At 44.1% G+C, this 23764-nt stretch overlaps 1 protein-coding gene across 1 annotated transcript in view; it reads left to right on the top strand.

Moving 5' to 3' along the window:
• Positions 1-2766: 2766 nt before the first annotated feature.
• The window catches only part of WWC1 (WW and C2 domain containing 1), a 94280-nt gene continuing 73282 nt past the window's right edge, over positions 2767-23764 (top strand). Inside the window, exon 1 of the mRNA XM_056862432.1 lies at positions 2767-2885. Within this exon, the coding sequence (XP_056718410.1) occupies positions 2767-2885 (119 nt within the window). The remainder of the gene's footprint in view (positions 2886-23764) is intronic.

The following is a 23764-nucleotide window of genomic DNA, read 5'->3' as shown; positions in this document are numbered from 1 at the left end:
ACATATTGTCTTCCAGCAACTGTAGACCAGTGGATATATGGGTGGAAATTTTCTTGAATGGAAGACCTGGCTTTCTAATTCCCAAAGCTGGCTAGCTTTGGTTTCTTCTACTGCCTCCATTTTTTGTTCCGTTGTGCTTGTAGTGTTAATTGATTTATTGTAACTGCTTGTCTTACGTTGAAACGTTATAAATGCAATATAAATTTGAAGTAGTAACTCTAATGTAAATAGTGTCATTAGTGGCAGTGCGCTGATAATTAATTTTCCTGAATAGGAATTTTCCTCAATTTGACTATAAGCACTTCTTGCTTATAGAACCTCCAGGTAGTAGCTGGAGATCTCCTGCTATTACAAGTGATCTCCCGCCGATAGAGATCAGTTCCCCTGGAGAAAAATGGCCGCTTTGGCAATTGGACTCTATGGCATTGAAGTCCCTCCCCGGACCCCACCCTCCACAGGCTCCGCCCCCCAAAAACCTCGCCAGTGGCGAAGAGGGAGCTGGCCACCCTACAACCATTAACCATTAACGCCTTCCCTCTCAGTCACGAAACTTCCTGGACGTCTTTGCTCCAGTCATGCTCTGTCTGACCTCCCAAACAAAGTTGTTGTGGGGGGGGGAAATGAACTCCTGGGAGAAAGGGCGATTTTTTTTTTTTTAAGTTAGCAAGAAGAGTGGAAAGTGTCCGTGGGAAAGTACTTTCTCGTTGCAAAATATTCTCTCTTTCCCTTCCCGGCCCGGAGTTAGAGCCCCTGCTTTGAGATGCAGAAACAGTACTGACAGACGTGGACCAATCGTCGGACTCGGCATCAACGAGGTTCATTGGCGTGACCCCACAGGCCAGGCCGGCGCTGCCATTAGGCGAACGAGGCGGTCGCCTAGGGCGCAGACCCCAGAGGGGCGCAGAGCTGGCCTGAGGGGGCACAGTTTTTAAACAGATTAGTTTCTTGGGGGAAAATGCAACGGACAATTTATATTTTTTTTATTTTAAGATAAGTACCACAATTGAAATGAGTACCCAGCTTGCTGGGGGTAAAGGGAAGACGACTGGGGAAGGCCCTGGCAAACCACCCCACAAACAAAGTCCGCCTTGGAAACGTCAGGATGTGACGTCACCCCATGGGTCAGCAATGACCCGGTGCTTGCACAGGGGACCTTTACCTTACCACAATAGTGCTACGGACCATAATTAATTATAACCTCTTATAAAACGTTGGATGCTTTTCTTTTTTTCTGCAAGACGTCTGGTTTTTTTTCTTTTCAAAATTAGTTAGCAATGGGGGGGGGGGCACAAGTAATTAGCCTTGCCTAGGGCGCAGAAACGACTGGGCCCCTGCCCACAGGTAGCAGCGGCGCTCGTTCAACCACCCAGCTGGAATCCACCTTGCGCCGCTTCTGGGTTGGCTCTGCTCGCCCGGTGCTTAAAAACTGCCCGGATGGGTAATCCTTCCGCCGTCCCCTAACCGGATCACAAAGAGCCGCTCAGGCGGAGACTCCCCCCCCCCCGGGGCAAGCGCCGCCTGAGCGTCCCCACCAAAAAGAGATGGGAGGGGGCGTGGCCCCCCGCACGGCTCTCCTCAAACTTTTCACGCGCGGCGCCGGCACCTCGGTGAACTACGGCGGGGTGGAGAAATCCGACCTTGCCGTTGTAACTACACCTGACCCGGGCAGGGACAAGGGCTATTGATGCATGGAAGTAGAAAAGGGCCAGAGTCCAGTAGCACCTTAAAGACGAACAAAAAATGTTTTCTGGTCGGGTATGAACTTTCTGAAGAAGCGAGCTGCGGCTCACGAAAGCTCACACCCTACCAGAAAATATTGTTGTTCGTCTTGAAGGTGCTCCTGGACTCTGGCCCTTTTCGACTACCGCAGACAGACTAACACGGCGACCCGCTGCGAATTATGCATGGAAGGTTTTGCCTTGGATTGGCCACTCTATAGGGGCGCCTTTCCCCCCATCTGGACTCTCAAATCTCTACGTCATAGTTTATTTTTGAGTTTGCAGAATGTGGATGTGGGAAATGCGCATCCAGAGAGCGGCCGGTCCAAGGCAAAAGCTGCCGCGCATCCATGGCCCAAGGGGGGGGGGCAAGCCTTATTATCCCTTTCCGGCTGCCCGCCCTGGGCAGGGGGAGGCGCTTAGTTTCAACTCGGCCGTGTTTACAGTAGTAGCAGCCGCCGTCAGTTTTTTTTTTTTGTACCCGTTTGGCCGGGGCCGCGCTAATACCTGGATTACAGTAGGACCGGGTAGAGGAGGAGGAGGAGGAGTAGAAGAGGCGGTAGCAGCAGCGGTAGGCTTCGCATTGCCCTCGGTGGAGCGGGCGGCGGCGCGCAAGCAGGAAAGGCGAGGCTGCGGTGGGCTCCGTCCGGGGAAGCGCCGCTCCCCCCCCCCCGCACCCCCAGGCTCCGGGGACCCGGGGTTGAAGGGAGAGGCGATGGAGCCCTGAAGGAGGAGGCGGTAGTTGCAGCTGGTAGCACCTCCAGGCCGGGTGGCCCCTTGCACCGGCGCGGGGAGAGGGGAGAGGGGGCACTCCGGGTCGTCCCCGGCTCGCCTAGCCGCGCTTCCCCCGCAGCCTCCAGCCGGAGGATGTGAGGCTCCCGCCCCGCCGGCCGCGCCCCCGCCACGCTGCCCGCGGCGGCCCCTCGCCCCGGCCCGCCGTGCCAGCTGCTGGGCTGGGCAGGGCGGGGGGTTGCGGGGCGCTTTGCATGGGGCCGCCGCCGCCGCCGCGCCCGCTCGCCCCGTCCCTCCCCCGACGCCGCCGGGGAAGATGCCCCGGCAAGAGCTGCCTTTGCCCGAGGGCTGGGAGGAAGCCCGCGACCACGACGGCAAAGTCTACTTCATCGACCACGCCACCAAGACCACCAGCTGGGTCGACCCCCGGGACAGGTGAGTGAGGAAGGAGGCGGGGGGCGGGCGAGCAGCGGCCGCCGACGAGTCCGCCCTCCCGCCCACCTGCTTCCCCAGGGCGGCAGGTGCCTCGTGAAGTTGAGCCCAAAGCCTGGGAGCGCGCGGGGGGCTTGGGGGGGGGGAGGACTGCAGGGGCCGGGGGAGTGCGCGTCCTCACGTTTCCCGGTCGCGTGGTGGTGGCTGCGGAGGGGGTCGGAGGGAGTGCGTGGCGGAGAATAAGAGCCTGAAAGGCTGCCCAGGAATTTGGGACTGGCGCCCAACTGGTCTTCATTTGAGCCGAAGGTCTAGCGAGGGCCTCTTTCAGGGCCAGGGCGAGCCCGTCCTGAAAAGTGTGCGGAGACTTCTCCCCCTCCCCGCCCGCTTCGGCTGTTCCTTCACAACTGTAGTGCTTGCCTTTATTCCGTTCTTCATGCTCGTGGACCGACCGGTCATGAGCGGAACAAATTCAGGACATCCCAGAATACATAAATTACCAAACTTACAAACGTATAATAGCTAAACAGTTAAAAGAAGGTATCGTTAAAAACCATAGATAAAAACGCTGCCACAGCGAGGCTTACCTTTGGATCAGTATCCGCCAATAACTTTGCAACTATATCCTGCTTTGGGGCAGGACCCCACCTCTGAATGTATATTGTGATCCATTTGTCTCTGGGGAGTTCGTGCTTTTTACCAACTGGTGGTACCTTTCTGCCACGATTGTAGTGACTATAGTTTGTCTGCATGCCTCTGGGGCAAAGGGGCAGGGCAACCAGGGATTCTTAGGCCCCTGCACCTGACTTTAAAAACTACGGAAGACACTAAGTCAAGGCCAAAACCGATATGATAACAAGCTCAGGTTTGGGTGTGCTTTTCATGCACATTCCGTCACATTTAAATGTGCTCGCTTTGTAGCATGGGCCAGACCAGCAGTGGCACACTAGCAATTAGTGGCTTGGCAGGTGTGCCACTGGCATCCCAAACCTGCTCGTGAATGCGCTTTAACTTACGGTAAGTGCATGTAAATACGATGGGCACGCATGGAAGGCTTATGCAGGTAAGCGCTTCGCTCATGTCCATAATGCAGGTTGGATTCCCCCCCCCCTTTAACTGTAACAGGATGTACTGAATGGTGATTAGCAAGCAATAACAGAACTGTGGAGACCAGGGTTCTGTAACTTGTTGAGTGACCTTTCATTAGATTGAACTAAATGCCATTGACTAACTTACAGGGTTATTGGGATGATAAAGAGGAGGGCGAGCAAATCTATGATGCCCTGAGCAACTTGAAAGAAGGGCAGGGCAAAAATATGACGGATTGTTATTCCCGTAACAGTCTGGAGCCTGACACTCCTCTCCAGGCCTGTTCAGAGAGATCCAGTGCTTAACTTTTCAAAAAAGAAAGAAGTGCAGGTGTTCTAGCTTGTCTACAAGCCCTGTTTTCTAATCCTAGATACATAGGAACTGGCTGTGGTTATTTAGTGTACAGGGAAATGCACTCTGGTTATGCTTGGGGGCTGTTTTCATCTTTATTATTTCCAGAAGTTCCAAAGCTGAGCCGTGGGGTTCAGAGCCTGTCTATTCCCAGGGCCTCACTTTGCTGTCCTGCTTATGATGACGGTGGCTGGATGATTATAGTTATCAACGGCTTTCTATGCTTGGTACTGTGATCCCTGATATTTGAATGGGGCTCCCAGATACTTATGTAAATTGAATGCTAAGTGGAATGGTGCTAGTCAGGACTAGCTCCCTCCTCCAATTTTCAGACTTGTCAGAACACAGAATTGCACCTGTTCGCCTAAAGGTGTGTCTCAGGATAGAGGCAGGATGAAGCAGGTGCACAGAACCTGTCAGACGCCTCAGTCGCTGCTGCATACTGAGGCATTTTTTAAAAAGAAAGAGCTATATTTAAATCCCATCTATGAAACGCATCACTACTGCTACAATGAGAACTTAACTGAAGTTCACTGGCCATTTTATGACATTACATGGTGGTTTGGGAGAATTACAATGCTTCTTCATGGCTTCATCTTTCATTGTTAGAGCTGGGAGGGGTAAGAAGTTTTAAAATGTTCTGTTCCTCCCTGCCTAGATTCTGAGAAGATTGTTGAAAACATTTCTAACAAGTGTTTCCCCCCACACACACGCACACACAGCATGGCTGCTCATTCTACTGAAAATTTACTACTACTAGATGGAAGTTATCAGCTAGCTTGCTGCAGGATTTATCAAACAATATAAGATGCCACAGAAGTGCATGGTTCTGTGGATGCATTTTCAAGCTGGGATCTTGTACACTTGCACGGGAGTAAATATTGTGACCTGGATAGCCCCAGGCTGCCTGATCTCGTCAGATCTCAGAAGCTAAGCAGGGTGCTTAGTATTTGGATGGGAAACCTTCAAGGAATACCAAGGTAGAATGAGCAGCCATGCTGGGTGTGCGTGTGTGGGGGAAACATAAGAGAGAGCCAGCATAGCATAGTGGTTAGGAGCGGCAGACTCTAATCTGGTGAACCAGGTTGGTTTCCACACTCCTGAGCATGAAGCCTGCTGGATGACCTTGGGCTAGTCACAGTTCTCTTCGAATTCTCTCAGCCTCACCTACCTCACAAGGTGTCTGTTGTGGGGAAAGGAAGAGAAGGAGATCGTAAGCCAGTTTGATTCTCATTAAAAAGGTAGATAAAGTCAGCATATAAAAACCAACTCTTCTTCCAGCACATTCCTGACTGGAATGCCTGCGCCGGGCTTAGGAGGCAATGCAGCCGGCACAAAAAAAAGGGGTGGCTTATCTCGGGGGGGGGGGAAGGTGGTGTATCTTGGGGGGGGGGGAGGGCTCAGGAGGCTGCCTAATGGGGGTCTGGCCGGCGCCTTAACACCCTGTTAATTTGGCCATCCTCATATACATCCATAATTTCCCTCTCCAGTCACGAATTGAAGGTTTATTCACTTGCTTCCAAACTTTAGCTATTACAATTCTTGCAGCAGCAAAACTATATTGACAAATGACCCTATCATTACTACCCATTTTTTCTTGTGGGATTCCCAATAAACAAAATGCAGGTTTTCTTTTTACTCTCATATTAATCAAATTATTAGTTTCTATAATAACTTTTTTCCAAAAACTTTTACTTTTTTTTACATATCCACCATGCATGCATAAATGTTCCTCTTTCCTTTCCACATTTCCAGCATAGGCCCATATGGGCCCATAGGCAAATTCCACATTTTAATCACTTTCTGATTAAATTATTCAGTACATTATTTAGTATATTATGATATTTAGTATCTAGTTGGAATGCTGGAACTTGAAGAACTTAGTAAATTCAGTTATTGCTGGGGGATGAGTAGAAGCTCTCTTACTAGGTAGTAGCCTGTAGCAGCTTTATGTGATGTGCAGAAAAGTTAATGATGCACATCATTTGTGATGTGCAGAAAAGTTAACAAGGAGTGCCTTTTCCTGGTTAGAAAGTGGGCAAATTTGTTTCCTTATGCTAATATTTAAGCATCTTGTTACTAAATGGGAGAGAAATTGGAGTTAATACAACAATTAACATACACATGTACGTAATTTGTTGTTTCATGTTGATCGTTGCGCCAAATGTATGATGCGTATTTGCCCCAGATCATACTTGTTAGGATGGATGCTCCATTTTTACCTGTGTTCAGGCACTTCAATAGAAGTGCTGTGTGTTATGCAGACAGTGAGATTTTGTGATGTTGTTTTTTAATTAGCATGGTAGAATGGTATTGACAACACTAGTTAAAACATTAGAAGTGGGAAAGTGTAGCATTTAATACAGCCTCAAATATTCAGGAGAAGCTTGACCTGGGTTTAGGAAGTATGTTTTGTGAAATCTTATGTGCATTTTTTGCCTCAAGGTTTCCAATGAAATGATGGAGATTTTCACATCAATCAGTCAGTGCTATTAGCAGCCATTTGTCATCTTTTTGTTGTTGTTGTTGTTAGATCACTTAACCAATGTGATGTAGCCAGTGTGGTGTAGTGGTTAAAAGTGGTGGACTCTAATCTGGTGAACCGGATTTGTTTCCCCACTCCTCCACATGAAGCCAGCTGGGTGACCTTGGGCTAGTCACATTTCTCTCCAAACTGTCTCAGCCACACCTATCTCACAAGGTGTCTGTTGAGGAAAGAGGAAGGGAAGGAGATTGTAAGCTAGTTTGATTCTCCCTAAAAGGTAGATAAAACCGGTATATAAAAAAACCAACTCTTCTTCGTCTTAAAAATATGGCATTTGTTTCTAAAGGAATACTTCTACTTCAGCAATATAAGATACAGCCATGCTGTATTTTTCCAGAGAAGACTGGCAGCATTTAAGTTGGAGAGATAACGTTATCTTCTTTCATGTTCTCTGCTCTCATTCATGGCTAAGGTGGTAGTGGTTGTTTTTTGCTTCTGGTGAGGTATTTTGTGACTAAAAATAAGAATATACTCTTGGGAAAATAATGCTGCTCCTCCAAATACATAGGCTTGCCACCCCCATATATACAAGCCGGCACTCCCAGATGTAGATAACTTTTTTTTCAGTGTTTGGGGCCTCTTGCATTATAATGGCTTTGGAGGTTGAAAACTTGACTTTATTAGAAACTTGCTGAAACCTAAAAAAAAAACACCTCAAATATAGACTTCAATACATGTATAAAATAACTTCAGTTTGTGCAGAATGCTGCAGCCTGATTATTATCGGGAGCTAGGTGGAACATGCATATCGCACCCATTTTATAGTTACTCCATCAGTTACAAAGCATCAGTTACAGAGTTCAAGGTATTACACGTGATGGCCAAAGCCTTTCATGGCCTCACCTTCATATCTGCAAGACCACCTCTCCACCTGTGTCCCAACATGACAGTTTTGCTTGTTGTCTGAGCAGAACCTTCTGCAGATGCCACCTTGCAAGTAAGCAAAATCAACAACTCCCCATACATGCAACTTCTCTGTAGTGGTCCCCCCATCCCCATTGGGGAGGGGCCATGGCTCAGTGGTAGAGCATCTGCTTGGCATGCAGAAGGTCCCAGGTTCAATCCCCGGTATCTCCAGTTAAAGGGACCAGGCAAGTAGGTGAAGTGAAAGACCTCTGCTTGAGACCCTGGAGAGCTGCTGCCGGTCTGAGTAGACAATACTGACTTTGATGGACCCAGGGTCTGATTCAGTATAAGGCCGCTTCATGTGTTCATGTATCCTTTAGAATGGCCTGCCTGAGGAGGTCAGAAAGGTTCCCAGGTTCCTGGCATTTTGCAACCTATGTAAAACAGTCTCAGTGAGAAAGGCAGACTACAAATAATGTGAAATAAAGTGCACAATGAAAAGTAGGTGTCATGTTGTCAGCACCATTGTTTTCTATACTGATGTGATTCAGGAAAGTATCAGTTGTCATTTTAAAAACTTTCTTTAGATCTGGTCTTGCATTGTGTAAGTTGTCTTGTCCAGAGGCTAGCTGAGTTGAGAGCCAAATATTTCAGTTTAATTGTATTTGATAACAGTAGCACTTAACCGCTTTCTGTTTAATGCCGGTTTTCTTTTTGAACCACTCCCTGAATGTACCCGTAGTGTAGTGGGAGAACTAAAATGTTGGGGGATGAGAGTCCTATTCCCCTCAATAAAGACATCAAAAGGATCTCAGCCTCCCTTGTGGCACAGAGTACTGTACTTCCCAACATGCATTGGGATGGAATAAACTTTGTTAGTTTTCACAGTGCTACTGGACTTCAGTTTAATATGGCTCGAACTGCAGATGTATGTTAATGAAGCACAGAAAAATTAATGGTGCAGGCCCATAGATGTTCATGTTTTGGGGGGCAGAACCATAGAGTTAGAAAGAAAACTCCCCCCCCTTTATACTTCGTTTAGTATTTAGTATATTTTATAGGTATCAAGGAGAAAAAAGCTATCCCTGCTGACATATAGGGAATTAGCTGAAGTTTTCAGTATGCACCAAAGCTAAAATGAAAAATACCACCTCTGGATTCTACCAAACAAGGGTTCAAGCACACAGGAAGTCATATTCCAGAGGGGATAGCTATGGCTGTTGAAACAAAAAGCTCATCCTCCTCGCTCCACGGACCCTTCCCCTCTCTGTCAGGAGTGGCTGGTACACTCACTTCTATGCTCTGTCTATCCTTTTTAGTCTACTAGGTTTCCCTGTTGCTCTTCTGGCCCCAGGGCTGAGCAGCCTGTCCAAGCTAGGTGAGAGGAGGTGAAGTTGCTGCCCTGGGTGGGACTGAGATGAGGCAAGGGTTATGGCGGGGGCTTTTGGGGGTAGCCACCTTCCTGGGAGTTGCAGTCCTTGGTCCAGCCTCCACGCCTTCCTGGGACATTCCCTGCTCCACCCACTCCAGTGAAATCCTTAAAGTCACAAGTGGGAAAAGGCAGCGCAGATGTGTCCATCTGAGAGGGCTGCTCTGGCCCCACAGACAGGTGCTGGACACAAGCCTTTTTGGGCACCCCTCCAGCTCTGGGACCCTGGGCAATCACCTAGGTACACTTAATGGATGGGCCACCCCTGCTTTGTGGGTTTGTTAGATCACTTTTTCCTCTGTGCATCTCTTATTTTTCCTCTCTGCTGTCCCTTCTTTAGCCCTCTTACCTAGTCTCATTTTAAATTGTCTGTTACCTTTTAGGGTAATCATTTGTATGTACAAAGAAGACCCTAAGATCTCTGTGAACACATGCATATTCCAGTGGCTGCATTAACTTTAGTACCTGTGTGTTTGAAATTTTGGATGACATTGAATTGTAAGTGATGACATGAAGTACTGACTTCAGGTATTGAGAATGTATTCAGTTATGAGCCATTAAGATATTTGCGTTCCCTTCCCCTTTTGCTTCCTGTTTTTCCTTTTTGGGAAAAATGTAAAACTTTACTGCAGGGTAAGGAAATGTTTTAATGGATCATAATGGAAAGCACATCCAATACATAAAAAAGAGTATGGACTCAAACACTTCTCTAATTTCATTAACTGTCACATTAATGGGATATATCCCAGAAGTTGCAAACTTTGTGCCCTGTCTACTGATATGTCAAGCTGATCTTGCTTTGTACTTAAAATGATTCCTATTCTTGTACAGCTCAAGCCTAACTAAAGATTTTCCCCCAAAGTGAATAATTTTAACTGAAAGACTGCATACAATGAACCTTTCTTTATGGGGTATGACTTTAGAATTCTTATCGATATTTCATTTTGCAGTGTAGTCCTTGAATGAGCATTCTGTTATATATGATTTCTCAGGGCTCTGTGCTCCAATATAAATGGTTCGAATTTTCTATGAAACTTAAAAGGGAAATTTTCTGGTTTCTGCTTCTACTTATTTTTCCCCATTGTACCTGGTGTTTGTTCAGTCTACCTAGGAAAGTTAACTGGCAAAATATTTAACATAAGCCTACTTTTTAAAAAGAGAGTGTAGTTCAGGAAATAAAATTTGGAATCCATATGTCTTGTAGGAGCTGTGCTAAGGTTTCAGAAGGAAGTGCAGGACATTTCCATGAGCTAGAACACTGAGAGGGTTCTTTATCAACCTGCATTATATTGAGTCAGATCAACGGAGTTCGGTATGAGTCAATGTAAGGTGAGGCATATTGGAACAGAATAGCATAACATTAAATATATCCTAATTGACCACTGTCCTGATCCAACATGATGGTTCTTGTGTCTGTGCAGTCTAGCAGTATCTATTCAAACTAGCAGCAGTTTCCCAGAGTCTCAGACAGAGGATTTTCTAAGCCCTTTTTGCTAGAGATGCTGGGAACAGACACATACTAGAGTGGATCCTACCCTTTCCTACAATTTCACTGAGCAAAGTTTGAAACCTTCCTCCAATTTAAGTGGCTTGTCTGTTGAAGGAAACACCACTTAAATTGGAGGAAGACTCCTTAGGCTGGAGAAGATTCCATCCTTCTTACAAGTTATGTGGTGGTGGTGGAAAGTGCTCTCAAGTTACAGCTGACTTATGGCGATCCCCCAGAGTTTTCAAGGTGAGAGACGTTTGGAGGTGGTTTGCTATTGCCTGCCTACATGTGGGCTGAGACAGTTCTGAGGGCCCTGGTCCAAGGTCACCCAGCAGGCTTCGTGTGGAAGAGTGGGGAATCTAGCCCAGTTCTCCAGATTAGAGTCCACCGATTTTAATCAACACACCATGCTGGCAGACCTCTTAATCAGGTATAATGGAAAGGAAGTTGAGAGAACATCAGAAGTCAGTTGTCTTAGACTAGAGTAACTCTGCATAGGATTACACTGCTATTCCCGGATATCTAGACCGGAAAAGTTAGTTGCAAATATGCTCAGTAATTTAAGGCCGAAGTTTAACTGGAATGCTTCTATTCCAACAGTTTTGACTAGCAAGGTGATAACATCAGTGTAGCTTGGAAAATAACTGCTATTTTGAAGTACAGTGTAGGCAGATATTTTGTTCTTAGATTCTGAAAACAAGCATCCTTGTTATCTACTCATGTTCTGGAAATAAAGGAAATGTAGAAAACTAGTTAAGATGGCTATAGGCAACATATTCAAACATGGGATGTTTGAAAACCAGTTTTACAGAATCTAGCACAAAGTGATAGAATATTTTTATAAATTTTCTGTAATGTTTCAGAACTGGCATCTCTCAGACAGGGCATCATGTGTGTGTGGTTCTTAACCTCCTTTGGGTTCTTGACTTCTTTGAGTGTCATGTAATTAAATGAAACCTGATTGCATCCACATATCAAATTCTGCAGATTTAATTTTAATTGTCTCTTAAATTGTATGTTTTGCCAGTTGCATTTTGACCAGATGGTATTCGTCCTAGAGTTCAAGAACTCAAATGGGAAATTGCTGAACTTCTAAGATATGTAATATGTCCCTTCGATCAGCCTCTGTACCAGAGGAATGGAGAATGGCCAATGTAACAACCATTTATAAAAAAAGGTTCCAGGGGGGACCCAGGAAATTACAGGCCAGTTAGCTTAACTTCTGTTCCGGGTAAATTACTGGAAAGTATTATTAAAGATAGAATTGTCAAGCATATAGAAGGGCAAGGTCTGCTGGGCAAAACCCAACGTGGCTTCTGTAAGGGTAGGTCCTGTCTCACTAACCTATTAGAGTTTTTTGAAAGCGTCAATAAGCATGTGGACAGGAATGAGCCTGTGGATATTGTGTATTTGGATTTCCAAAAAGCTTTTGACAAAGTCCCCCACCAAAGACTGCTAAGCAGACTTCATAGTCATGGGATAAGAGGACAAGTCCTCTTATGGATTGAGAGCTGGCTGAAAAATAGGAAGCAGAGAGTAGGAATCAATGGTCAGTTCTCCCAGTGGCAGGATGTGAGCAGTGGGGTGCCTCAGGGATCTGTGTTGGGACCGGTGCTTTTCAACCTGTTCATCAATGACCTGGAGTTGGGGTTAAACAGTGAAGTAGCCAAGTTTGCAGATGACACCAAATTATTTAGGGTGGTTAAAACAAAATCGGACTGTGAAGAGTTCCAAAAGGATCTCTACATACTGCAAGACTGGGCTTTAAAATGGCAAATGAAATTCAGTGTGAGTAAGTGTAAAGTGATGCATATTAGGACAAAAAAAAACCAACTTCACACATACACTGATGGGATCTGTGCTGGCAGCGACAGACCAAGAAAGGGATCTTGGGGTGGTAGTGGATAGCTCGATGAAGATGTCAGCCCAGTGTGCGGCTGCTGTAAAAAAGGCAAATTCCATGCTGGCCATAATTAGACAAGGAATAGAGAATAAAACTGCTGATATCATACTGCCCTTGTACAAATCTGTGGTGAGACCACACTTGGAATACTGTGTACAGTTCTGGTCTCCACACCTAAAAAAGGATATTACAGAGCTTGAGAAGGTGCAGAAAAGAGCAACCAAAATGATTAAGGGACTAGAGCAACTGTCCTATGGGGAGCAGTTAAGACACTTAGGGCTGTTTATCTTAGAAAGAAGGCGGCTAAGGGGAGACATGATAGAGGTCTATAAAACTGTGCATGGTTTGGAGAGAGTGGACAGAGAAGTTTTTCTCCCTCTCCCGTAATACTAGAACGCGTGGTCATCTGCTGAAGCTGGAGGGTGAGAGATTCAAAACAGATAAAAGGAAGTATTTTTTCACACAACACATCATTAAATTGTAGAACTCCCTGCCCCAGGATGTGGTGATGGCTGCCAGCTTGGAGGGCTTTAAGAGGGGAATGGACATGTTCATGGAGGAGAGGGGTATTCATGGCTATTAGTTAGAATGGATACTAGTCATGCTGCATACCTATTCTCTCTAGTATCAGAGGAGCATGCCTGTTATATTGGGTGTGGTAGAACACAGGCAGGATGGTGCTGCTGCACTCGTCTTGTTTGTGGCTTCCTAGAGGTACCTGGTTGGCCACTGTGTGAACAGACTGCTGGACTTGATGGGCCTTGGTCTGATCCAGCAGAGCCTTTCTTATGTTCTTAATATACCCATCTATATTCTAGCCGATGTTGTTTTATTGTTCAGGCTGTAGGGGAATTCTCCAGATATTTTTTCTGATGATGTTATTAATGTTGTTGTTAATGCTACAACTCTGGTGTGGCAAAGATTCCAACTGCTTTCAATAAAAATCAGTTGCATTTTTATCCCACCCTTGCTCCAAGGAGTTCAGGTGGTACACATGGGTTTCCCATCCTCCATATTCTCACAGTATTCCTTTGAGGTAGGTTGGGTTGAGGGAGAGAGTAATTGTGGCCTGAGGTAATCCAGTGAATTTCATGGCTGACTAAAATTTTAAATACAGGCCTCCCTGATCCTAGTCTGACATCCTAACTACTAGTATGTACTGTGTAATGCTGATGCTGAAGATTAATTTTAACAGTCTGGCTTTAGCTATAGTGATTGTGTGATTTGTTTCTATAGCAGCAATATGTTTTTATTGTGCTTCTATAGCAGCAATATATATTTATTGTGCCGAGAAGATTTGATAGATTTGAAGTGGTGGTGAAGCCTATTGGAAGTAAGGGAGCCCAGTGTGGGACCTATATTACAGGAACTCTGCCTGATCATCCATCTGTTAATTGATAATCGCAGTCAAATTTATAGGTGGACATAGGCATGCTTTAAATACATTACAACACCACATCTTTGCTCCCTGTCTACATTATAGGCTTCTATTGAAACATCAGATGTATCCGAGAGGGTTCTAAGTCACTTCAATCAAGTAAAATCCAGTATAGGGTTCTAAGGAAAATTGTAATGTAGATTGGATGTACTTTTCTCATTTACTTTAGCATGTTATTTTCGCACCAAGTTATCGTCAGCTAGTAGAAGGGAGAAGTAATTGGAAGCACACAAAAAGGTGCGTCTGATTTTGCATGTGTCTTCTAAGGAGGTTTCATGGTAACTTCTGTTATATTAAAAAGAAGCTTAGATTTTCAGGATTCCATTAAAGTTTTCTTCCCTATGGTTGCACATCTCTGCGGTATAAGAATTTGAATGCATGAGGGCATCTATTCACATATAGTTGTCAGTGCTAAGTGAGGTTATCGCCTTGCTTTATACGTGTTTGGGCAGTTGTACAGAGTAAACCTCTAAGGTGTTGGGTAGTTACAAAGTGTTAAAGTTGTTACTCTGAAGATCAGTTTACTCAAAAACAGTTCCAGATAGATGAAGATTTACTGCTGTAGAGATATAGATGCCTTTGGTGAGGGTGACAAAAAGCCCCCAAATTCCTGCATTCCACCTCCATGTAATACTTATTTTACATGTCGATGGGTAGCTGTGTTATATCTGTAGCAGTAGAAAAGAGCAAGTGTCCAGTAGCACCTTAAAGACTAACAAAATTTTGGGCAGGGTATGAGCTTTCATGAGTCACAGCTCATACCATGCCAGAAATTTTGTTAGTCTTTAAGGTGCCCCTGAATTCTTGCTCTTTTATTTCACCTCTACATTTACTTTATAAGCACTTTACACACTTACCATGTAATCCTGAAGGGGAGGCGGAGCTGCCCAGGAACCGGCCATGGCCCCTATGGCAGTATCCATGCCACTTGCACCATTCAAACTGGCACAGATGCTGGTGCAGGGCAACTTATCCTGGCCACTGGGCGCTGCATAGAAGGGCGAGCCTCCTGCACCCACACTGCCTTCCTGGTGGTGTATGTTTGTTGTGAGTTCTCGCGCCAGCGTCCTGGGTGCTGTTCCCGGGACATTCCCTGGGGAGGAGCTGCCTTTAGGCAGCTTCCTAATCCCTTTCAGGCTGGAAAGGAGCCATTATGCAGGCGCTGAGATATGGCTGCAAAATTGTTGCACAGCTCCGTGGAACGCCACATAGAGTTCCATGGAGCTGTGCAAAATTTTGCAGCTGTATCTTAACACCTGCACAATGGCTCCTTTCCATTTCTCCAAAAATACTTTTTAGTTTGTTTTTTGCTTGCTGGCTGCTCGGGAGTAATCCTAAGCATGTCTATGCAGAATTGTTCCATTTCATTCAGTATGGCTTACTCCCAAGAAAGTGTCCTTACAATTGTAGCCCTAATTAGCTTGTATAAAGGCATAGATTAGAAATTCACCAGACTGGTATAGCCATACTTCAGTTGTCCATTTCAGCATTGCAAGGTTTCAGAAGAATCCGAGACTTTCATTTATTTTATCTTCAAATATATTTTCCTGTCCTCTGAGAAGTTAAACTAACTAAAGTCTACTTCGGTGTGATTCCCTCCCCCACCTTCAGTTGCTTTCATAGGTAAACTGAATTGCAGAATTAAATTCAACGGTGTACAATCGACCGCATTCAGTTTACCGAGTGATGTGAAGTATATTTGCTACTGGCACTTAGCAGTAACTTAATCCATCCTCTGGAGAATGGTGTTTAAGTAGCCATTTTAGGCAAGTGTCTTTCAGGGAAAGATTCACATGAGTGCAATTGGGTGTTTTTGCTTCGCTACCAGTCAAGAAAGGGCAACAGCAGGCATCAGATAGGGAAAGTCTGCAGCTGCCTAAGCTGCACTTCTGCCAGAAAGAATAATGGGAGCAGTCAAGAAAAGGAACAAAAGCAGAGGAGAGATGCCCCACATCTTTGAGATTTTTGTTCTTTACACTCTGGGTTTTCATTTGCAAATCAGCACTGTTCTGTTTGTTGTTTGTGCTCACTCTGCACTTTTTTGCTCAAATGTTTTAAAAGTAAAGTGAGAATCTCCCAGCCTAATTGTATTCCACTGAAGCATAGGTAACTCCGGTTATAAACTATAACTTGAAAAAAAATTACCTATGCAGCCTTTGACATGTAAGTGAAAGACAGGATGGGGTAAACCAATGTATTCTAGACTTACTATATTTACTTCAAGATGTTATTAGATTGTATGTGTGTGAATAGGAGTCCTCTTTAATTTTAATTCATGTTACAGTTGAATGGCTGCTTTAACCACTTAATACATTGTACTTACTTCAAAAATTTATACTGATTACAATAGTATGTTTTCGTTCTGTACGTCACAATTATCTTTAATGCAAGATACTCTTTGTAGAAAAAGTATCATAGGGTACATTCCCGGGGGGGGGGGCAAAGCTCCATAGAAGCCATCATGACCCCATGCCGGTGCAACTGCCCACTTATCCCGTGATAAGAGACACTTATGCTGGCGCAGAGGGCATTTCCACTGGCGCCTGGGTGGCATGGAGCTGCGCCTACCTCCCCCGTCAGCAGTGCCACTCTGGGAACTAAATCCCAGAAGAGGCCGCATTCACCGGTGTGGGAGGGGCGTTCTCAGGGGTGGAGCTGCCTTTAGGCAGCTTCCTCACCCCTTAAAGTCTGGGAATGCCCCTCAGCACAACCTTTTTTGGGTGGTGTAGCCCTGCTCAAGTCAGTGGTGCTTATTTGCCCCTTTTCTACTTTTTAATTTTTAAAAATAGGTTTTTTTCCTCTTCAGTGGCTGGAAAGCCTCTTTGGCGGCAGTCTTTACATGTATCATGTACATGCATTTTTGCCAAGCATTTCAAGGAAATTTAGTAACGGCTGTGATATTTCCTCGCTACAGCAAAGGTTGTTAGAGCATCTTCTGGCTGGCAGAGTTGTATTCTACTACAGGTTGAGTATCCCTTATCTAATTTTTATACTCTTGGGAAATGAACGCTGATGTGCTTTAACATATTTTTTCCCCTGTCATTTTGAATAGGTCATTCAGGCCTCAAGCTACCAAGTCTCCTTGTAGGCCTAGACTATCAAACATGGGCTGTACATATCCTTGTCAATATGGCTCATGGGAAATATGATATGGAGGTCCTGGCCGTAACTCCAGAGTAATTATTTTCCTCTGCTTGGTGGCATGTGTTCTTCAATCCACTTTTGAATGTAATTTCACATTTTCATGCTTCATGCTTGACAGAATCCCACTTGTTTTCTGGACAGGGCTTCTTTTGTGGTAGTACATGTCACAGGAGGCAGGGGAGTCTGGGTGCGTGTATATGTAAGCACAGGCGCCCCCCCCAACTTTTCTCTCCCATTCCTGCTGGGTATTCTGGACTGGCCACCATCCAAACTGATCCTGTTGCTCTCATTCACAGTGATTTGGGATGCTGGTAGGGTTTGGACTGTACAAAACTTCCTTGTTGCATTTTTAAAAGTTTTTCTCTCTCAACACAGAACAGGGAAGGGGGGGGAGTTGATTGCTCTCTAGCTTTACCCAACCCGTCTTTAGAAATGCAGATGGCAGGCAAGGCCAGATACAATGAGATGGTCAAGTCACAACTTCAACTAGAAGGTGACAGCAGGGAACAGAGATTTGGAAGACTTAAGGTGCTAGGAAATCTTCAAGAGAAACTTCCTGCAAACTTCAGGAAAGGATTCTTTGACTTGACATGCCTGCCCAGGTGATGGGCAAACAGATGATGAACTCCTTTGTACCAAGGAAAGGGTCTCTTTTGTTTTGTGCTGATTCCCTCTAGGAGAAAAGTGGTTTTCTTCCTGAGCTCCTGCTGAAGGTGGCCCTTGCCATGTGGGGGACTGCAGGCCTGAACAAAGATGTGGGACCCCTGGGTGTACTTCAAGGCATTTTACACCTCTCTGTCATACAATACTTACCAATACTGAGCACTGACACCTTTTTTTTGTGGGGATGAGGGGGGAATAGGTGGAAATAAGTGTAACCTTTATATATGAGTACTGACATTCTTTGTTAAAAGCAAAGAAAACTACTGTTTGTGGCATTTCATAAAACATTCATTCTGCATAAAATAAGGCAAGCATTTGGCCCTTGTGGCTGTATAAACCTACACTACAAATATTCAGAGCCTTCAGTTATGCTGACAGATTGCTGGATCCAACTCTGTATTTCTAATATTTAGTGCCTTTGTTTACAGGCTAATTAGCAGGCTGTAATTATAAACAGTGAAAAGAAGAGAATTGCCTGCCATTTGACACTGCAGGAAGATAGTGTGTTTCAGGGAGGTTATTGAAATAATATGGTAAACTGTGTGTACTGTGATGATGATTTTCCAGTTTGCAAATGCTTGAACATCTCTACTTAAATCTTTTCTCTCAGCAGTGTTTGTTGTTGATTTCATTTTAGGGGTTTAAGGGACGGGGCCAGATGGCTTAACAGGGCTTTGTTTTTCATCCTGCAGTGTTTTGTGTTTTTTTAGTTGTCTGTTCTATGGCTGTTTCAGTCCCTTCTTAAAAATGGAGAACAAAATTCATCAGTGTCTAGAAACAGTTTCTCACAAAGTGTGTTTTGTACTAAATATATGCATAAAATAATGGTCGACTGGTAAATAATGGTAAAACAAGGGTAATCCAGGAGCCAAGTTTTCCGCAGCTGAAAAGGCTTAATGAAATTTGTAACAAATTTGGTCACTTTGATATGCTGTATTAAAAATCCAGGCTGACTCAACACTTGCTTAGCATTTCCTGTGTTAGTATGGACTTACAAGTTCTGTGTTCATTTTGCCTGAGGTGTTGTGCGTGTGTGTGTTAGCAGATTGCAACCATAGGGGCTACAATCTAAAAGTATGGACCCTTCTCCTTGATGCTTGCCTGTTGCTTACATTCTCTCTCTCTTTCTGATCTATGTTTTTAATTAACAAGCTTTAATGATTTATGCTTTATTTTGTAAGCCACCTTGGACAGACTCAGGGGTGACATTAAAATTGTCTAAAACAGATAAGCAAATTGGGCTTTTTTTCTTTTCAACTTGCTATTTTCAAACTTTTTTGTCCCAGTTGGGGGGGGGGGCAGCTACCTGTAAGTTGCACTGTTTGCTGGAGAAATATCATTTATACTCCACCTTTCTCCCCAATGGGAACCCAAAGTGGCTTACATAATTCTCCTCTCATCCATTTTATCCTCACAACAGCCCTGTGAGGTAGGTTAGGCTGAGAAAGCATGATTGGCCCAAGGTAACCAAGCAAGCTTCCATGGCATGATTGAGGATTTGAACTCGTGTCTCCCAGATCCAGCATGGTGTAGTGGTTAAAAGTGGTAGACTCTAATCTGGAGAATCAAGTTTAATTCCCCACCCCTCCACATGACGCCTGCTGGGTGACCTTGGGCTAGTCACAGTTCTCTCAGATCTCTCTCAGCTCCACCTACCTCACAAGGTGTCTGTTGTGCGGTGGGAGGGAAGGGAAGGTGATTGTAAGCCACTTTGAGACTCATTAAAGGTAGAGAAAAGAAGGATATAAAAACCAACTCTTCTTCTTCTTCTTCATCCTAGTCCGACACTCTTAACCACTACACCACACAGGCTCTCGTGTGGGAGAAGATGCTCCTTGAGGTATGCAAGATATACTAGGCCATGTACAGCCTTTAATGTAAGAAGCAGAATCATGAAGTGATCCTGGAATCGTTACAAGAACAATGTATGCTGGATGGTTTGTAGCCTGTTCTAGCTAAAATGCAGCCCATATAATTCTGTAGCTTTTGAACCATCTTTGAAGGCAAACCCCAAATAATACTTTTTAGAAATCCAGGTGGAAAGACAACAAAACATATAATCATAGAGTTGGAAGGGGCCATACAGGCAATCTAGTCCAACCCTCTGCTTAATGCAGGATCAGCCTAAAGCATCCTTTACAAGTGTTCGTCCAGCTGCTGCTTAAAGACTGCCAGTGAGGAGGAGCCCACCACCTCCCTAGGCAGCCGATTCCACTGCTGAACTACTCTTACTGAACCACAGTGTCCATCTTGAAAACCTTGAAGATGAGCAGTGACAGCTGAATTATTTGATCATGATAAAGCATGCATCTGGCAGCTGCCAGCACCTTTGAATCAGGCAGCAAGGCAAGGACTGAAAGAATGAACAACAATTTTTATGAGGATTTTAGGTGCCTGAAACTCCATTGTATGTGCTGCTCAGGTAACATAAGCCTCAAGGGTAGGACACTTAAATGGCTGATCAGTAGGGCCACAGTAGACAGGAACAGGACTATAATCTGCTGCAATGATTATTCCAGCTATCATCTTGCTTTTACTGCATAGTTTTTCTGCCATTGTGATTCCACCATACCTTGCCTAGGCAGTTGTGGTTTGCATTATCTGCTAATTGTCTATTTCAAGTCCAGTTCCATTGTTCACTGGATGTGTCATGCTGTGTGATTGCATTTTTAAAAATTTTGTCATGTTTTGCCAGTGTCTTCCCCAGTCATCTTCCCTTTACCCCCAGCAAGCTGGGTACTCATTTTACCAACCTGGGAAGGATGGAAGGCTGAGTCAACTTTGAGATGGCTACCTGAAACCCACTTCCGTCAGGATCGAACTCAGGTCGTGAGCAGAGCTTGGACTGCAATACTGCAGCTTACCACTCTGTGCCACAGGGCTACTGCCATCTCATTCTCCCATGTGCGTGGGCAGGTATCAGTTCTATTCAGTTGGACTTGGTTTCTGTTTCCACCAGTGATGCTTGAAGGACTGTTTCTCCTGATATGAGCCCATACAGCAACTTTGTTCAGCATGGCAGCACTTGGCGGTTATTCCAAATCCTTTTTTCCGATGCTGACCGTTCACAGGCTTTCACTGTAGCCACTCAAGCTCAAGAAGTTCGGAAGGCCCATTTCTTTTGCAATTTCATAAGGGCTGTAAGATAAACTTTTTAATAAAGCCATTTGGCATCTCTTGATGGCTTCTGCAATTTGTTGATTCTTAGGGGCAAGAGTATCTTATAAATGAAGAGTACATTATGGAAGAATACCTACTAACTAGTGTAATATTTTTTTAATTGTTAGACATATCCTGCCATCTATCCCAGCCGAAGCCGGGCTCAGGGTGGCTAACATCCATTAAAACATAACACAATAAACAACAACAGTATACAAAGATAATTCAGTACCAATTTAAAAGCTAACAGCTCTAATCGTTTGATGTTATGTCACAGCTTTTAAAAAAATTCTTTGTTGGGTTTTGGGTTATGTGCACAGCGAGAGTAGTGGAAGCCTGTGCAAGCATACAACATGACAGCAGTCTATTTCATTCAGATTTGGGGAAGCAGGTTCTTAAATTGTGTTGAGAATTAGCACTGATGTAGGAGAAGAAATACGTAGAGTAATTTGGGAGAGTGGAAATATGGGTGGTCAAATAATGCTTGGTCTTTCAACTAATATTTTATAGGAAACCATTTATTCTCATGGTTGCTTAGGAGGATCTAACATTGTTGGAGTGGAGTCTTAGGCTAGTACAAAACTGGGATGATAGCAAGGAAAACTACCATGCTTTAATGACCCTGGACTCTGTTGAAAAGAATAGGCTAAACCATTAGGAATGAGGTCAAAGTGACATTCTGCATAGTTAAATATTACTTATTTACAACTACAAGTAACTGTAAGGAATGCAAAAAATGTTTGTGTTGCTCTTTGGCAACAGGTATATTATTGTTCTTTGACCCTTATGTACTGTAGACATCACATAGCATTCAGTGTTGATGGTCCTGTTTGTTCTCCAGTCTCCAGATTGGCAATTCTGCCTTAAATGGTAGAGAAAGTTGGCATATAAAAACCAATTCTTGTTCTTCAATTCTGTCTTCTAGACCTGTAGTCCCTTTGGAAGATGCTAGCTTGTTGACTGGCTTACTGACTGTGGCATATACTGAATCAGAAATTTTGATTAGCCCTTCATTGCAAGAATGTAGATTTTTCATTTAAATGTGATAGTGCATCCACCTAACTGTTACCTGTAGAAAATGCTACATAGAGTGTAGTTTAAATTATGTTGAACAGTAGTATCAGTTCTCTCCTCCCCCACACCATGCTGCATGATAAACTACTTGTGAAATTCCTATTTTGTATGACACAAATGAGGTGGTATCATTAAACTGGGCTTAAGGCTCAACAGAGATTAAGGTGCTGGGCAAAAGAGTTTTCAAGTTGACATGGCTGTTGGCATAGTTTGAAAACATGTAGCAGTGAAAGCAGTTCTGGGTTTATAGAAAGTGATATTAAAAAGGTAGGAGCTCTGCTATGGCCCATCTTAATAAATCCAAACCATGGGGAAAATTTGGAGCTAGATATGACATGCCTATCAAATGCAGCATCTAAACTGAATACCTAGTTATACGTTTGGAGCCTTCTGGAGGGACGCCCTGTGAATTAGCTGGTAAGAAATAGCTATGATGAATCTGATTGTATCCTGAACCCCAAGTGGTGTCTCTCTCCAGCAGTGTAAGTAAGGCAGCTGGCTGAAGTATTCTATCTTTGCTCAAATAGTTAATCAAAGTGACATACAGACAAGCCCTGACTGAGGGGAGACCAAGTTTAGCCCACAACAGGGCCATTGGGATATTCTGGGGTAGAGCCAGAATTCTCCTTAAAAAGAAACTTTGGATGGTTTCCAGATTCATGACTATTCTTTCATTACAACCCCAGATTTCAGCACCTTTGGCAGTGTTGTGCAATGGCTTTGTACTGGAACAATTTCAGAATGGGGTCAGGCAAAAACCCGCTACTGGTGTTGTAAAATTTTAAAAGTGCTCCAGCTGTTCTCACAACAAAAGACTTCGTGATCATTAAATGGGCCTTCCAGGAGAGAGATGGTTGGCTACAGTCTTTTTCAGAATGAAGAGCTGAAAATTCTAAGACTGTAACATCTGACAACTCACCTATGTATACATGAGGATACAGTGGATAATGGATTACCGTACTTCGTTGTGGAAGTGTGTTGTAAGGGTCAACAACAAACATCTCTAGCCTTGTAGGGTGACAGAAGTTAGATACCCTGGTTCTTCTTAAAGCACCTCTTATTCCAGTGAGGTAGAAGACAGTCAAGATTTACTGTTTGTTTTGAGGAAGACAAGCTTTGTTAAGAAGCAAATGGGCACTAGGAAACCCAGTGTTTATTTGTTTTTATTAAAAAAATTATTATATGAAGGAAGGGTACAAAAGGGAAAAGGGGGCAGGAAAAAAGAAAAAGAAGTGTCCAACATACAGTTATAAAAGAAATTAAATACAAAGATAAGTTGAACAGACTACATTGTCCTGCATTTCTATACCCTTTTCTCATCTCAACGATCAGGCTTATTTTCTAAGTATACGTTTAAACTAAATATCATTAACATTTGTTATTGTCTACTTTGTTTTGTTGTTGTTAGTTTCAAACTTCTGCATATTTATAAAATAACTTCCATTTTTCATTGAACTGCTCGTATTTCATATCGTTGCTTGTATTGATCATAAGTCATTTGGGAAACCCATTGTTGAGATATAGTAATTATTGGTGTAGTATGTTAGGGATCACTGAAGTAAATGATGTATTAATGGAGGATGTTCTGAGGCAGTGTGCTTCTGAAATCCAGTGGCTAAGAGGCAGCAGTAGGGCAAAGTTGTTCCTTTGATGACCAGCATGTAGATTTCCTGGAAGCATCTAGTTGGCCCCTGTAGAAGACAGAGCTTGGCCTACTGTACGTGGATCCTTGTCCTGTTCCTGCAGTGCTGTTCT

This window comes from Euleptes europaea, chromosome 1 (assembly GCF_029931775.1).
Source record: "Euleptes europaea isolate rEulEur1 chromosome 1, rEulEur1.hap1, whole genome shotgun sequence".
Lineage (NCBI taxonomy): Eukaryota > Metazoa > Chordata > Lepidosauria > Squamata > Sphaerodactylidae > Euleptes > Euleptes europaea.
The sequence above is the reverse complement of the archived record's forward strand: the minus strand, read 5'-3'. Positions and strand labels throughout refer to the sequence as shown.